Source organism: Akebia trifoliata, chromosome 8 (assembly GCF_017979445.1).
Source record: "Akebia trifoliata isolate Shusen 1 chromosome 8, ASM1797944v1, whole genome shotgun sequence".
In the NCBI taxonomy this organism is placed as follows: Eukaryota; Viridiplantae; Streptophyta; class Magnoliopsida; order Ranunculales; family Lardizabalaceae; genus Akebia; species Akebia trifoliata.
Genome location: NC_141382.1, coordinates 39,126,496 through 39,144,304, shown reverse-complemented (window position 1 = coordinate 39,144,304; position 17,809 = coordinate 39,126,496). Strand labels below are relative to the sequence as shown.

At 35.1% G+C, this 17,809-nt stretch overlaps 1 protein-coding gene across 1 annotated transcript; it reads left to right on the top strand.

Annotated features, from left to right (window-relative positions):
• Positions 1-13,401: 13,401 nt before the first annotated feature.
• On the top strand, positions 13,402-14,975 carry LOC147396763 (uncharacterized). Its single transcript, XM_086449471.1, has one exon. It carries the CDS (start codon positions 13,472-13,474, stop codon positions 14,702-14,704), a length of 1,233 nt encoding a protein of 410 aa, XP_086305597.1. The 5' UTR covers positions 13,402-13,471; the 3' UTR covers positions 14,705-14,975.
• The last annotated feature ends 2,834 nt before the right edge of the window (positions 14,976-17,809 follow it).

The following is a 17,809-nucleotide window of genomic DNA, read 5'->3' as shown; positions in this document are numbered from 1 at the left end:
CTTGTGCATCAAGCTTTCAAAAACTCGATTATAAAAATATTTTCCTCCATCACTGATGATGGCTCGAGAAGTTCTGAATCGGGCAAATACTGTGCTTTTGAGAAATTGAACAACAATTTTATGATCATTTGTTCGACAAGCTATGGCTTTTACCCATTTTGACACGTAGTCGACTGCGACTAGAATGTATTGGAATCTGTGTGAAATGGGGAAGGGACCTATGAAGTCAATGCCCCCACATTGAAGATTTCGATGATCAAAATTGGTTGTTGGGGCATTTCATTTCTTCGATTGATTTTTTCTAGATGTTGACATTTATCACAAGATTTAGCAAAGAGATGAGCGTCACGAAAGATTGTGGGCCAGTAAAAATCACATTGTAAGATTTTAGCTACTGTTTTCTTTCCTCCAAAATGTCTACCACAGGCATGATTGTTGCAGAACTCAAGAATATTGTTTTGCTCTCTCTCAGAAACACACCGACGAATAATCTTGTCTGGACATTATTTAAATAAATACGGATCATCCCAAAAGAATCATTTGGCTTGGGCAAGGAAGCGCAGGCAATTTTGTTTATTCCAAGAAGTGGGAGTTTGACCTATCACCAGGTAGTTGACAATGTCAGCATACCAAGGTGTGTATGAACTAGAAATCACCATGATTTGCTCGTCAGGAAAATTTTTCAAAATTGGGAGAGAGTTAGAAAGAGTTTCAACTACTAACCTAGATAGGTGGTCAGCAACCACATTCTTGCATCCCTTCTTGTCTTGAATTTTGAAATCAAACTCTTGAAGGAGAATGATCCATCGTATCAACCTCGCCTTTGCATCCTTCTTAGCAAGAAGATATTTTAGTGCTATGTGGTCAGTGAAAATGACTACTTTAGACCTTATAAGATAGGAGCAAAATTTATCTAAGGCAAAAACTACTGCTAGTAGTTCCTTTTGATGGTGGAATAATTGAGTTGGGCATCATTTAATGTCTTGCTGGCATATTGAATGACATGGGGGAGTTTTTTAACTCGTTGTCCTAAAACAACACCTATTGCGTAATCGGATGCATAACACATCACCTCAAAGGGGAGGTCCCAGTTAGGTAGTTGGATAATAGGTGTTGAGGTCAACTCAGTTTTTAATTTCTCAAAGACTGATAAGCAGGCAGTAGAAAACTCAAAAGTCGTTTATTTGGCTAACAGGTCACATAGAGGTTTTGAAATTTTTTTGAAATCTTTAATGAATCTTCTATAAAACCCTACGTGTCTTAGGAACGAACAGACTTATTTCACAGTTCTAGGCGAAGGTAGATTTGCGATGAGATCGACTTTAGCTTTATCTACCTCAATTCCTTTTTGAGAAATAATGTGTCTTAAAACTAGTCCAAAGGTGACCATGAAGTGGCTTCTCCCAATTTAGCACAAGGTGCTTCTCTCGACATCTTTTTAAGACTGACTTCAAATGGTTCAAGTAGTCGTCAAAACTTGACCTAAATACAGAAAAATCATCCATGAAGACTTCAAGAAATTCTTCGACCATATCAGAGAAAATACTCAACGTGCACCTTTGAAAGGTGGTAGGAGTAGTACATAGCCCAAAAGGCATGCGTCGATAGGTGAAAGTCCCAAATGGCAAGTAAATATTGTATTTTCTTGGTCTTCAAGGACAGTTGGGATTTGATTGTATCCCGAATACCCATCAAGAAAATAGTAATAGGCATGACTGGCTAAACATTCGAGCATCTGATCGATGAATGAGAGAGGAAAGTGATCCTTACGTGTCATCGCATTCAGTTTCCGGTAGTCTATACAAACTCTCCATCCAATTTGGACATAAGTAGGTACAAGTTTAATGTCCTGATTGGTCACAAGTATGACACCTGATTTCTTTGGGACAACCTGAACTGGACTGACCCATTTAGAAACCCGAGAATTAAAAGTGTAGATTGATGAGCTTACGAGCTTGAGATTTATCCGACCGACTTCCTCATCTTAGGGAGTACTGATTCTATTCGTCAAGTAGAATGATCGGTCGCTTCAATTATGCATTGATTTTTGAAAGTTGAATCAAGTGACCATCAAAAAATAAATACCCCTTTCTACGCATTGATGATTTGTTTGACCAACTGTAGGGTGCCCAGTAATTATTTAAGATAAATTTACAATCTGGGTACTACCAATTGAGAATTCAGGAGACAGATATTTTGAAGACTACATTTCAGGAATTATAGAAAAGATTGACTTCTACTTCGATTCTAGTATCTTAGATTCTAGGTGAGGACTTGACGATCTTCAATGATGCACCTAAAATTGGTTTGGGAGCTGTATTATTGTAGTTTGGAAAATTAGTGGCGTATGCATTTAGAAAATCAAACAGTCATAGGATCTTGTATGCATTATTGGGAGACAATTTATTGGATGTGATTAGAGATGTGAAATGGTTGTTGTTGGTAGAGATTAGTAGTGAATTGGTGTTATGTGAGTTGATTTTTATTTTAAAGTTATACAAAATAGTGAATTAGTCGGAGTACGAGTTTAATTTAAAGTGATTAATTGATGAATGGATTGGGTTGATGAAATATAGGCGACATAAGATTTATGAGTTGAAAATGAGATTGGCTTGGAACCAAGAATAGATGACAATTGAAGATAGGTGTTGTTTATGTGGCACCCCGCCAAATGCTAACACAAATCCCCATGTCAGATCTCGAGGTACTAGGTGACACCTCGAAATTTCAGCATGGTCTCCTCTGTTTATGTTAGCATTCCAAGGCGTATAACCTGCACCTGATAAACGACATACAATCCTGCATATATACACATAAAATAGAAATACTAGCGGAAGCCTAAATACATCTAATATCGTATGATATATCAGAGTACGGAAGAAGGAATTAATACAAGATTATACAAAACTCTTCACTCTAACAATAGTCCTAATGCTCAGGACAAAATCAATAAAACTACTTGGATGAACTGACACCACTAGGGGAGTATAGCCTCAGTACTCGCTAGGTTACGGACTCTGGTCATCTATCTGATCTACCAGATAGTCTTCACTCGTGTTCTACACCTGCTTCGCCAAGCTCCAGATCTGAAACTAAAAAATGAAAAGGAAAGGGTGAGTAACAATGGTTACCCAGTAAGGAAGAAAATAATTTCTACCAATAATCTCTTCTAACATGAACGAATAAACATACTGAATCATTTTAAAATATATAAAGTTTTAAAGAAGAAACTACGATTAACTGGTACATATAGCCAGGGATGAGCAACTAAACATTTTAAAATTACATTACATCGATCATCATTACTCACTATAACATTTTCTTTTTATACAAATCTAATTGATCAAATGGAAACATTAAACATGGATTTCATTTTATATATCAAAATAAGTAACAAATACATAATACACAATGGTGGAGTATTGGAATTAGATAGTTGAGATTTACGACTGGATCGCTCCTAGTCGGGACATGATGTTACAATTCTTCTCTAGCTTTTAGTTCCTGATTTTGTGGTCGGTCGGTGCACTTATCACACTTAGTTGACCATTTATCCGGCTCAGACTGATCGTTTGACGTGACCGTAAGCAATGGGTCTCTTTTCGATGTGTCAGAACGTTCGACTACTATAGATTGTTAGTGATCACTGACTAATCATCTTCGTCTATGCCTATCAGGCGTATATGTAATTCCCAAATATACAAACCATTCGTATACGACCACCTATACATTACAAGTTCACTGGTAAAGATAGAAGGAAATATCTCGGATTCCAGTTGTGACTCCACTCTCATACACGTCCCATACCACGTATGAGCTTGGTGGTCCCTACCGTACATCCCAAGATAGTATATACTCCGGATGATATGACGCACTATCCTTTCAAGCATTCACAAACTCTTTAACAACTCACAAAATAGCTACATATATATATATATATATATATATATATATATATAATATATATATATTATTTTCATTTGAAAACAAAAGAGAAATTAACAATACAAGATTGAGAATGGATATCCAGTTTCCTACCATGCAAGTGTGGCCACCCGGCCTAAAATAAATAACATAACGGAAATGTAAACAGAGCCTCGCGCTAACAGAAATTTAAATAAACATATAACCAACAATATTATCCCTGGATATCTGTTCACCAACCTACACACAACACAACAACGTAAAATACAGACATCACCCCTCGGGTGTGACTCTGACATTTTACCGTTTCATACCCTTTTTCCTTTTTTCGATTTTTACAGTTTTCAATCTCTTCAATAAAATATCCATTTTGTGATATTCATCAACTCAATATGAGTTCATTGAATATTAAATCACATTTTTCAACTATAGAATTTATTTTTATCAATAATATTGAAAAAGAATACAAATTTTATATCAAAACGGGGTCCGAGAGTAGTGCATAAGACCTAATTGATGAAAATAACCCGTTAAAATACCCTACCCATGTATAATTTGTTAAAAATACAATTAAACATATCAAACATGCAATTTCTGACGTGAATTTTTGAAATAACAAAAGAATTCTATATTTTGGAAATACATCCAAATTTTTTTCGATAAAATCCTAAATGTAATTTTCACAATCTACAATTACTAATAGAAATTGAGAGTTCCTTACAATCACTAGACGACGGAATTGAAGCACGTGCATGAAAATCGAGGCAAATGGTGCAGAAATTGAGGTAACTTGTACTTCGAGAAGGATGATTTTTGAAACTAGTCTGATAGTTTTGAAGATCTCGATGTCGTCATCATTTCTCTTTTCTGCGGCGGAGGATGGTTTGACCCCGAAAAAGACGAAATTCGAGGTCAAAGTTTTAAAATTTTCGTATATAAATACGGCTGATTTTTGAAGATATTGGATGAAAAAGAAAGTGAAATGGAAAGAGGCTGGGTGGATTTTGTAGAGAACGCAGCTGCGGATCTTTTTCTCTTCTACGGCAATCTTCGAAAGTGGACCGTTTACGAGGAATCTGAGGTGGAAGATCGGAAGAAAAAATGAAATTTTCGTTTATATATGTCGCGGCTGTTTGGACGAGTTGGGGAAGATGAGAAAAAAAAAATTATTTATATAAAATTTGGGACGAAATCGGTATTTCGCCTATTATTTCGATCGATGATAACTTGACCGTCCGGATTCCAAAACTGACAAATGAATAATCTATTTCATTTAATTTTTCATTTGGATCTAATGGTATGTTCAATTTTTACAAATTATATCTTTAACAAAAATTTACATTTTTGGCCTGAGGTAACCCATAAACTTGACGTTGTTTTCATTTTTGACGATAATTTGACTTTTTGATCTCCAAAAATGATAAATAAATAGTCTATATTCAATAATTTTTTGTTATGAACCCAATGGTATAATCAAATCTTACTAATTCTTACTCCAACAAAAAGTCACTATTTTAACTTGGTCTGACTCGGTAATCGAGGATTTTACAACTTTTATATTCGGACTCGCATTTAAACTTGCTTACAGACTAAAATATATTTTTCGATCATTTTGAATCCAATGGTGAGGTCAGATTCCATTAAAAATGATCAGAAACATCCTAAAATTTTACCCCTAAGTCCCACTTTCAAGGTTTTCTTAAAATTTCACTATTTATTTTTTTCTCAAGATACGAATTGAAAATTTGGGGTTTTACAGTTTATTATACATGTTGTGTTAGTGGGGTGGTGATGAAGCTAGAATAAGTATGATTTCAATTTTGAGGAAGAAATTTTTATTAAGAGAGGTGAGAATGTAATACCCCTACTTTTTATTTGTATCTTGAGGAAAACCAAATAACAAAATTTTAAGAAAATTCTCAAAGATGGACTTAGGGTAAAACCTACGCATTTTGTTCTATTCATTTTTGATGAAAATAACTTTTTCATTAGATTCAAAATAGTTGAAAAACATACTTTAGTTTGTAAGCAAGTTCAAATTTGATTTTGTGGTAAAAAATTACAAGATCCTCTATTTTCGTGTCAAACGGGACTTAAAAAGAAAATTTTTTGTTAGAGTGAGAATTTTTTAAATTCGATCACACCATTAGGTTAGCGAAAAAAAATAATGGAGTATTTATTCACCAATTTACCGCCAATAATAGAAACATATAGAAATACCAATTTTTCCCTCAAACTTTTATATAAAAGAAGCTTAAGTTTATTTTATTTTATTCTTTTATCTCCAACGACCCAAAAGTTAGCCGATCAAACCTTCAAGGGTTTCAAGCCCTTTTCATCACAATTTGTCGCGAATGAGTCTTAGTTGATCGTCAATGAAGAAGAAGAAGTTGTCGGCGTCGACGAACTTTACATTTCCGCCATCTTTGATCGTCAATTCCTTTCTTCTTCTCCGTTTCTTGTAAAAAACTAACGAGTGGATTTTGACACATACCACTTGGGGTTTCACCAATTTAGAGGAATATTCATCCTCCATTGTAAAAGGAAAAAGGGGTGCCGTCATCAAGATCCTCGTAGCCACCTGATTGCTTCGCATCCAAGTCTGTCTGACCTCAATTTTTGTACATCCAACTTCGACTTCAATGCTAGCTCATCATTTCCGACAACCATGATCTTTGGTAGGGGACTCTCAATTCTTATTGGTAATTGTAGAATTGCGAAAATTGTATCTAGAACTTTTAACAAACTTATGATGTGCTTTAAATCATAGAATTATGTGCATTTATTTTTAAATTCATGCGAGACCTATGTGTTGATATGTTTTAATCACATTTTAGAACAAATTATATATGGGTGCGATAATAGATCGAAGAACTGATGAAAAATTTGATGAAAATCCAAATTTCGAACATACTTTCAATTTTGGTGGTAGAACTGGCGGTGCCACCGCCACTTGTCGCAGGCCATTCTGGCGGTGCCACCACTAGAAATATAGTTCTACCACCACCAGCTGCTACCATAACTCATTTTGACGATTCGATTTTCGTGCATTTCTAAGATCCCATTTTGACTAAATTTGGTATAATTTATAGTTAAAATATTAAAAATGAATTTTTAAAATTTGAAATTGATTGGTATTAAAGGAATTTAGGTTGTTTGATAAATTTTAGAAAATAAAATGATATTCGACGAATTGGAAATTGAAAATAATGAAAAAATAGGAAAAATGATGAAATTGTAAAATGTCAAAATCATACCGAGGGGTGATGTCGGTATTTTATAGTGTTGTGCTATGTGTGGGTTGATGAACGGATATCTATGATAATTTACTATTGGTTGCATATTTATTTACTTTCTGTTAATGTAAGACGATAGTTTAATTTTCATACTGTTATTTAATTTAGGCTGGGAGGACACAATTATATGGTAGGATACTAGATATCCATTCTCAACTCTGTAATGTTAATCTCATTTGTTTTGAAAGAAAAGAGACTCATTGCTCTATTTTGTGAACTATTAAAGAGATATATATATATAGCTATTTTATGAATTGTTAAAGAACTTGTGAATACCTAAAGGGATAATTCGTCATATCATCTAGAGTGACATATTATCTTGGGATGTATGATAAGACCAACCAAGTTCATACGTTGTATGTGATGTATATGAGAGTGGAGTCACAATTGGAATCTGGGTTTATTCATTTCTATTTTTACCAATGAACTTGTAATGTAAAAGTATTCGTACATGAATGGGGATGTATAATGGGAACATGTCTGATAGGCATAGACAAAGTTGATTAGTCAGTAATCATTAATAGTTTATAGTAGTTAAATGTCTTGACACGTCGAAAAGAGACTCATTGCTTATGGTTATGTCAAGCGACTAACCTAAATCGTATAAATGCTCAATCAAGTGTAGTAATGCAACGACTAGCTACAAAATCAAGAACTAAAACTGGTAAAGGATTGAAACATCATGAGTCTCGACTGGTAGTAATCTAGTCGTAGAATCCTAACTCTCTAATTCTACTTCTCCATTATTGTGTATTATGTATATGTTGCTTTAGTTTGAATTATAAAATGAAAAATATATTTATTGTTTCAATGTTATTAATTAGAATTTTATAAAAAGAAAATGTTATACTATAAGTATTATTGTTCGTTGTAATGTGAACTTTAACTATTTAATTGCTCATCCCTGGCTATATGTACCAATTAATCGTAGTTTATCTTATAAAATAATATCTGTATTGAAATGATTGAGAATGTTTACTTGTTCATGTTAGAAGAGGTTATTAATAGGAATTATTTGTTCACCTACTAAATAATCATTGTAACTCATCATTTCTTTCCCGTTTTTTTAGTTTCAGAACTTGTAGTTGTCGAGACGGGTGTGGGGCCGACGAGTAAGGAGCATCTAATTGGTTATATAGATGACCACAGTCCGCTACATGGTAAGTACTGAGATTATACTAAGCCATGTCATTCCGTGTAGGTTGTATATAGATTTTGGGTTGAGAGTTAGGACTTTGTTAGCGAGAGGAAATTTTTGAAATCTTGTATATTTTTTATCCTTTTGTACTCTAATCTATCTTTACATTGTTCGATGTGTATAGTCTTCCGCTACTTGTACATTTTTGACATATATACATATATATACATTATGTATTGTATTTGGTTTATCAGGTTTTTGAGTGCCTTGGAATATTAACATAAATAGAGAAAACCTTGCCGAAGCTTAAGGCGCCACCTAGTACTTTGAGATTTGACATGGGGATTTATGTTAGTATTTCGGGGGCACCACATTCATAGAGTTGAATCTCAACTAAAGTTCACTTAGTAAAATAAGAGAGGTTCTATTGCCACACCAACTTTTGCTAATGCCACCCAATTCATATGTAAATCACCAAAGAATTAGTACATTGGGGGTGGTGCTAGAAAAAGTTGGTGTGGTAATAGAATATCTCTAAAATAAACATATATATATTAAGCGTATTAGACTTTTAAACTGTTTCTTAATATTTTAAAATTAAGAATCATATTTATTTCTATTTCCCAATAAGATTAAAAATGAGTTCACAGCTTGGTCTAGTTTCCATCCGACTTAGAGCATTTTCAATTTGACTCGGAGGATCTTCCAACTTGATATTGCGAATTAATTTAGTGAGTTAACCTTACTACTGGATCAACACAAAAAACAAATCAATTGAAACGACTTATCTGAGGTGACTTAATGAGTTTTAAAACAATAGAATTAAACATTAGTCCAAAAATGAAAAAAAAAAAATTAAATGGAGTTAGAGGAGGATAAGTTACCCAAAATGATTTTTTTTGTAGTAAGGAATACTCAAAAGGAGTGTCTCTCGTCGATGTTGAAGATCCATGCGTCTTTACTATCTCCTTTCAAAGCAAAGCTACTACTAAGATACACTTTGCATTCATCGCGAGCTCGTTCCATGTCGACCTTGTACTGAGTTGAAGTCATGTACTTTTCGATGAACTCGGCACATTCTTCGGGTACAACATTGAATCCATGGATGTAGTTAAGCTCAACATTAATCATCCAACTTTCACAATAATTCTTCAAGCTGATCCCAAAACCTTTCTTCCTGTTTTGATTCAAAATATTCTAATCTCCAAATGCTGACCCAATGAACAAACTCTAGAACCCTAGCAAGAACAATATGCTTCTTGCCATTTTTTTTCCTCAAAAAGAAGAAAAGAATATGAGATGGTCTTGGGATTAGTTTGTTTTATTTTGTTTTGTATTAAGGCTTTGAAAATGAGGCACACCCCACATGGGTTGTAGGGTATATCACACAATGTTAAATAATGGAGCCAGGAAGGACAATTATTATTTTTAGTTGATCTTGTACTATAAGGAGTTGGGTAGCTAAGTAACTACTAATCCTTTTTTGCATACACATGGAATATTATTTTTCATGAGGGGATCTTATGTTTCCGAATTTCTGAAACATATTTTGTAACAAATAAAAAATATTGAAATATTCATCCATCATTGGGAACCGTCGCAATCGGGTTGACGAGTTGATTAATCAAGTGTATGCAAAAATGGGGTGTTTACACCCCCTAATTCATAGGGTCCAAATGTGCTAATCAAATTGAAAAAATAAAATATAATAATAAAAAAATCTTGTCAATGAAAATTTCAGAGGTTAAGTGCAATAATCATCTTATAATAAGGAAAAAAAATTCTTCAATTTAATATTATTATATATTTTCTAATCCGAAACTTCTGATATATTTTTAGAAACCTAACAACTGGGGAACAATGTCAACTCCAACTGTTACACAAATTTATCTGACTATTTATATAGAACAGTAAAAAAAAAACTATCTTCAACTGTAAATATTAAAGCATTGACGTGGGAAATCAGATCTTGCACACTAGTTTGCATATATGAGTATAGCCTCCCCAAATTAATGTTGAAGAATTATATTTGTGAAATAATACATGATACATCTTAGGTGTATCAGCCTGTGAACATACCCCCATATATCATACACACATGATCCCCTTAACATGTTGATTATTTTTTTATTTATTGATAAGCTGGGGTTAAAGGGGCCCCACCCTGAAAACATTACTAACGAGTGCACATACATATTAAATCTTCATCAATAATTCTCACTAGATCTTGAGGAACCTTACTCCTCTCTTCCATAACAAAATAATTATTAGAATAACACCCCAATTTTGCTAAGTAATACGCCGCCTTATTTGTTTCTCTCCAATAAAATTCAAAAGCACACTTTACAAAAAATTCGATCTGTTCTGAAATTTCTAGCAGAATTTCACTATGCTTCCATGAAGGCTCGATTTCATGCTTAATACTTTTGATTGAGTATAAAGAATCAGAGGAGACTATAATTCGTTGAATTCCCTTCATCCTTATATATCTCATAGCCTCTAAAATAGCTTGAAGCTCAATCTGAACTATATCTGCAGAATCCGTGTTACTCCACCCTATGAAAAGAAATTTTCTCACGTTATTTCTACCTATGAATCCAAATCCCAACCCATGCTGAGAAATTGCTCCATTTGTGTTTATCTTCATTTCATTCTCCTCCGAAGTACCCCAAAAAAAAATGTTTGAGCACTGGTTTGATGATTGAGTAGCTGCATCTCCATTTTTTCATGATTTGCACTGTTATGTTTCTCGAATTAGCTTCAATTTCTGCTCCATCAAAACATTTCTTCACCGCCTCTCCCACCTGATTCAGCACTATTTCCTTTGCAGACTGAACTTCCGCAAATATACGTTGATTTCGTTCCGTCCAGTAATAATAAATAATTGCACAAAACACTAAGTATAACATATGTGTAATCTGATTACATTTGAACCGCACACTGTTTATCACTTGCAATTCATCTTCTATTGATCCTGTTCCAACTCTATTTATTCCAAATTTCTTTCAACATTGGATCCAAATCCATTGTGTATATGGACATCGAAAAAATAGATAGTCATTCATCTCTTGATGGTTACCACACAAGGAGCACCGTGACACCCATTTGAACCCCTTCTTATTCAGATTTTCAACAGTTGAAAGCTTCTTTTGTACAGCTAACCATGCAATAAAGGAAAATCTTGGAATATGGTTCTTATTCCATATAATTTTTTCCCAACCAACTGAACCTTGCCCTTCATCTAACATCTTATGTGCTGATTTCGATGTGAACTGGCCATTTGCTGTCAAGCTCCAAACAACTCTGTCCCTCATCAACATTTCGGAATTGGATTGGATGAAATATGATCAATGACTAATTTCATTTGGTCATTGTAAGGTCTTGGGAAAATCCACTTCTTGTCAACAATAAAATCCTTGATCTTTGCATTTAAATGACTATCGAATTGATTAATAATTCGATTGCCAAAAGAAGCTTAATCTTAACATGTTGATTCTTGTCATCAATGATTTCCAACTTTGCAAGATTCAAGGGGTACCCACTCGATACAAGATCTACATTAATCAGTTGGTTATGATCACATTGTGAAATTCAATATCTAATCACAAACACAATAAAAAGAAAAGAAAGATGAATGAACGCTAGAAGATTTTTAATGTGGCTTGGTCACAATGCCTACGCTTACTAATGAGATGAGATGAGATGAGAATTATTCACTAACTTTGAGGTAGAAATTATAATTCAAAATTTTCTTATTACCTCTTTGTGACATTTAAATCTTGAAACACTAGTTTCCCCCTAAGAATTTCTCTTTCGCAACTTTAAAACAATCAACAGTTACATGTTCATACCCAAATGAAAGTTGTCAAGTTATTAAGGCTTGAAGAGTGTTGATCCCACGACTTAGATTCAAATCCTGTTGAACCCATCTTCATCTCTTCTGACCACTAGCTAATCCCTTATTTGTCTAGTAAGCCTATTATGTATATAGGTCCACAATGTGAAAAAAATCCGTATTTGACAGGCCAAGACTGTTGAATTTAAAAAAAAAATTTATAGATCAAGACGTCAAAATTTTGTTTTCGACAGATTGAAACCGTCAAATTAATGAAGGACAAGAGAAATTCGACGACTCTAAACCGTCGAATCTGGGAAAATATAAAATTTTCAACGGCCATGGGCTGTCGAAATTTGATTTAAAAAATTAGTGGGCCTTGGCCGGTCGAATTTTCTTGTCGAATTTTCCAATTTTCACATAATGGACCAGAATCCGTAGGCTCATGAAAAAGGAACTCATATGCTTACTCACAATTCCAACCGTGTAAATATGAAATTCAATGGTTGAGATAAAAGATGTATTTTGAGAATACATTATGTATCTCTAAGATAAATCTTAATAATTGGATTTCGCATTTACATAGTCGGCATTGTACGTGTGGCGCGTGCTCCTGATATACAAAAATTGCCATGGTTGATACAATTTGAGATTATGGGTCCAGGGTTCTCCCATTTGTCACTCTCAAATTTTGTGCAAGCTGTTAAGTTCATGCCTATGATCGATCCCCAATTGGATTCAACATATCAATCGAAGCAAAGTTCAAATGCTGAAAAATATATAATTAAGTGTTAAAATAGGTTTATTTATAATGTTGATATTAGAGGGTCCATGCAAGAAACAAATAATAGAATACAATTATGATTGCAGCTGTAACATCAATGGATCATAGACTTCATCAAGGAATAGAAACTTGAGAAGCCTGATGAAGCTGGAACTGGTCGCACTAAACCACATTAATTTGAATAAAAAACATGATCGGCCAGCCTTATGCCAACCTACTCCTAACATCAAATCCATTGACTTGTTCTTTGTCTAATTAATATGGAAAAAATCAATGGAGTGGGAGAGTTATTGGAAGCCAACATCCAATAGTTTAAGAATAAAAATAAAGGATATTAGTTTACAAAGAGTTTGGAAAATTGAAGGGCTCACTATATAAAGGGCTTAGAACCCTCTCAAATTCAATTCACAAGCAGCTAAGTCCCTATAGTTGTCTCTTTGATCTGAGAGAGTTGTGGTGTTGATAGGCCGGGCAACCATTGGAAGTAGCCCGACATGGCTTGGCTAGGGCTTTCTCTTGCTTTGGCTTTGGCATTTTGCCTGTTAGCCACCAATGTAGTGGCAGATAATAAACCTTATTATTACAAATCACCACCACCACCATCGTCACCACCTCCTCATAAGTATTCTTACAAGTCTCCACCACCGCCACCGCCGACACACCACCATCAATATCACCATAAGTCACCGCCGCCTCCTAAGTATTACTACAAATCCCCACCTCCACCACGGCCAAGGCATCACCATCACCATAAGTCACCACCGCCACCATATTACTACAAATCTCCACGCCCTCCATCACCATCCCCACCTCCGCCGTATTATTACAAGTCTCCACCCCCACCATCTCCATCCCCACCTCCTCCTTACTACTATAAATCTCCACCACCACCGTCTCCATCGCCGCCACCTCCTTACATTTACAAGTCACCACCACCACCATCACCGTCGCCGCCTCCTCCCTATTATTATAAGTCTCCACCACCACCTTCTCCATCGCCACCACCTCCTTACATTTACAAGTCACCACCACCACCTTCACCATCGCCACCTCCTCCCTATTATTACAAGTCTCAACCTCCACCTTCACCATCTCCACCTCCTCCCTACTATTATAAATCTCCACCTCCACCATCACCATCGCCACCTCCTCCATACTATTACAAGTCCCCACCCCCACCATCACCATCACCGCCACCTCCTTATTACTACAAATCCCCACCTCCACCATCACCGTCACCTCCCCCTCCATATTACTACAAGTCCCCACCTCCACCATCACCCTCACCACCACCTCCTTACTACTACAAGTCACCACCTCCTCCGTCTCCATCACCTCCTCCTCCATATTACTATAAATCACCTCCACCCCCATCACCATCACCTCCTCCACCATATTACTACAAGTCTCCACCACCTCCATCACCCTCTCCTCCTCCCCCATACCTCTACAAGTCTCCTCCACCTCCATCACCATCTCCTCCTCCTCCATATCTCTACAAATCACCACCACCCCCATCATCATCTCCTCCTCCTCCTCCATATCTCTACAAATCACCACCACCTCCATCACCATCACCACCTCCTCCATATTATTACAAATCACCTCCTCCTCCATCGCCATCACCGCCACCTCCTTACCACTACAAATCACCTCCTCCTCCATCCCCATCACCTCCTCCACCATATTACTATACATCTCCCCCTCCACCTCCTAAGGGATACTAGACATAACTATTATTTATTTCATCTAAGTATCTCCCTAGGATGAAATATAATTATGATTGTCTCCTTTCTTTATTGTTTTCTTTTACATTTGTTTTCTTGCAGTTGGTAGAACGGAATAATTGGATATTGTCTGTCAACCGCATTGTTCTATGCACTCGATTCTAAAAAAAAGAACGGATTTGGAAATAAAGGAGTTCAGCAAGGGATGCCTAGCAATTTGTGATCATGTAGTGTATTTGTACAATTTGGTTATTGATAAAGTCGATTAAAAAGTGAAATGAAGGGATCGGCCATCATATATATGTTGCCTACTTGAATTTATGATACTGTTACGAAATAAAAAGATTTCTTACTACAAGATTCTTGCGCTGATGTTTGTTTATTTGGTTTATTTGTTGATTCAAGTACTATAAAACAAGAGCATACATGTAGAACCAGCTTCTTGGGTAATCACTTTCACAAGCGTATGAACTGGTCTAGGCTAATACTAGTAACCAATTTTTACCGGTGGTCCATCCTAGAAAAATGAGTGATAATTTCATAGTATTAACATCGCGATGGTAACACAATATGGTTAAGGGAAGGATCATTTAGAGTCCAAACCGAGGCTTCAAAAATGGACAGTCATTGAACTCCAAATTTAAACTGTATTGATCAACTGAGAAAAACATATATTCCTTTAATTTGTTTTTTCTTTCAGGATTCTTGAAATTTTGTTCTATACATCCACATGCAAGGCTGGATTTACATTGGGGGCAATGGGGGACTTGCCCCGGCAATAATTTTTAATTATTTTAAAGATCTATAATCTACTACGATTAATAAAAAAGGTGGAAAAAAAATTCACTGCTATTGCCCCTACAGTATTTTTAAAATTTGTTACGTGTGTTCCATACAGATAGATGGTCCTTGAGTCAATGAAATCCAATCTCATATACACATTTGCTGGTTCTTCGGCTCAGGTTGATTGCAAGACATTGCTACAAGGGTTTGAAGAAATCTGATTTTTATTGAGAATTCTTGGATGATGATTAAATTTGGTTATTGGGTTTATATAGATTGAAACATCAACCAATACAAAAAGGCAATCAATCAATCCAATATTCTAATATATTTAATTGATGCAAATCTAATATCTTCGAGATATGTGATGAGATACACTATAGCATTGATATAGTATATCTCATGCACAATATTATAATGCATACATCTTATCTGTATTACTCTCCCGCAATCGCATGGTCCTTTAGATAAAGACTATGCAATTGATCACATAAAATGTTAGCCTTTAATTTCATGACGAAGTTGAAGATGGATTGTCGCAAGGTCCAATCATGCTTGATGGTGGTCATCTCCTGTCTGTGAAATCTATCACTATCACATCCCACTCATTTTTGAGTCTATCGGAGCCGATGACTCACTTGATCAGTTTTGTCATGATCTCTCCCAAAAGAGTAGAAATATGGATCGTCCGATTAAAATACAAGATCTCATTGAAGAGATTTTAGATAAAATAAAAATTGAGATTGTGAGGTATTAACTTGTGAAGTTGAGAGATCTGTAGAAACATAAAAAGAAATATGAGACTTTTATTGAACAAAAAAAAAAAAATTAAAAACTATTAAAGAGAACAAAATTAAATGATTTAAGTTCGGCAATGGTGCCACTGCCATCGTTGAAAAATGATACACCAAGATCGATATGCTCAGTGGAGCTTGAGCTTTGATACCATGAAGAAATCTGATTTTTATTGAGAATTCTTGGATGATGATTATATTTGATTATTGGTTTCATATTGATTGAAACATTCACCAATACAGAAAGACAATCAATCATTCCAATATTCTAATACACCTAATTGAACCTAATTGATGCAAATCTCGTAACTTCAAGATATGTGATGAGATACACCATAGCATTGATATAGTGTATCTCATTCACATTATCATAATGCATACAACTTATCTCTATTAGGGTTAAGATTTTGCGCACTGTTGGGGAAGTAAGAAAGTCTTTATTGAGTTTGACACCTTCATTTTAACTAGAGGGCTTCTAAAATATTAGAAAGTGTGGAAAGAAGAAACTCCATTGTTTTTGGTTAATTTGGCTGCTTATGCTTTAGAATATAAGATTTCTAAAATCTGTAACAGTAGAAGAGATTCCCAAGCTTTGTTAGATCCGCCTCCTTGGGAGGACTTTCTGGGTCTTCCATCCCTTCATGTGATGTAAGGGGTATACTCCTGTAATTAATACCTGTAACATATTTTTTTCTTTAATCAAATCACTTGCTTGCTTAGCATAAATATAACACTAATGCTGGAGTGGCACAAACGGGGACATAGGGGTGACACAAATGACGCGGTGGAGTGCACATAACCAGAGATGCTTTTTACTCGTTTCTCACGGAAAAGCATCTATGGTTACGTGTGTGCCACCACGTCATTGTATCACCCGTGTCCCCTTTTGTGTCACCCCAGCTCTCGACTCTAAATATAATGTTCTAACAAAATGGTCAACTCAAACTGTCCCTTTTATTTTTTATTTTTTTTACTTTTGTAAAAGAAAAAATTGTATTTTAAGTTTGAACTTAGAAGGTGGAAATTGGGAAACATGTAGGATTTAAAAAACTTTCAAATTATGCAAGCAAGCATGTAATTATAAGCCTTCAACATTAGAAGAAAAACAAGAAAAAACAACCACCACGATACCCAATTATTTTACAATATTATAAATTTGCACAATAATATTTATATGTTAAACGTGAGATCTTTCATACTGAATGAATCCTACCCCACATTTAAGCTGTAGGTAATAAACAACTACGTCACCGACTCATTTTGACCCATCAAACTGAACGCGCTTAGGTTATAAAAATTAAAAATGGTACCAAGTCCATAACTGGGGAGGGGGGGATCCTCTGTAGTACTTCTTCCATGTAGTTTCCAGTAGTGAACTTTAAATGGAAGACATTGACAAGTTGAATAGAAAATCCAACACTCCAACATGTAAGGATCATGTTGTAGATCAGATTCAAAGAAGAAAATTTGAAAAAAAAATAATTTTTTAGTCTAATCATAAGCTTCGAAAATGGACGGTGCCAGAACT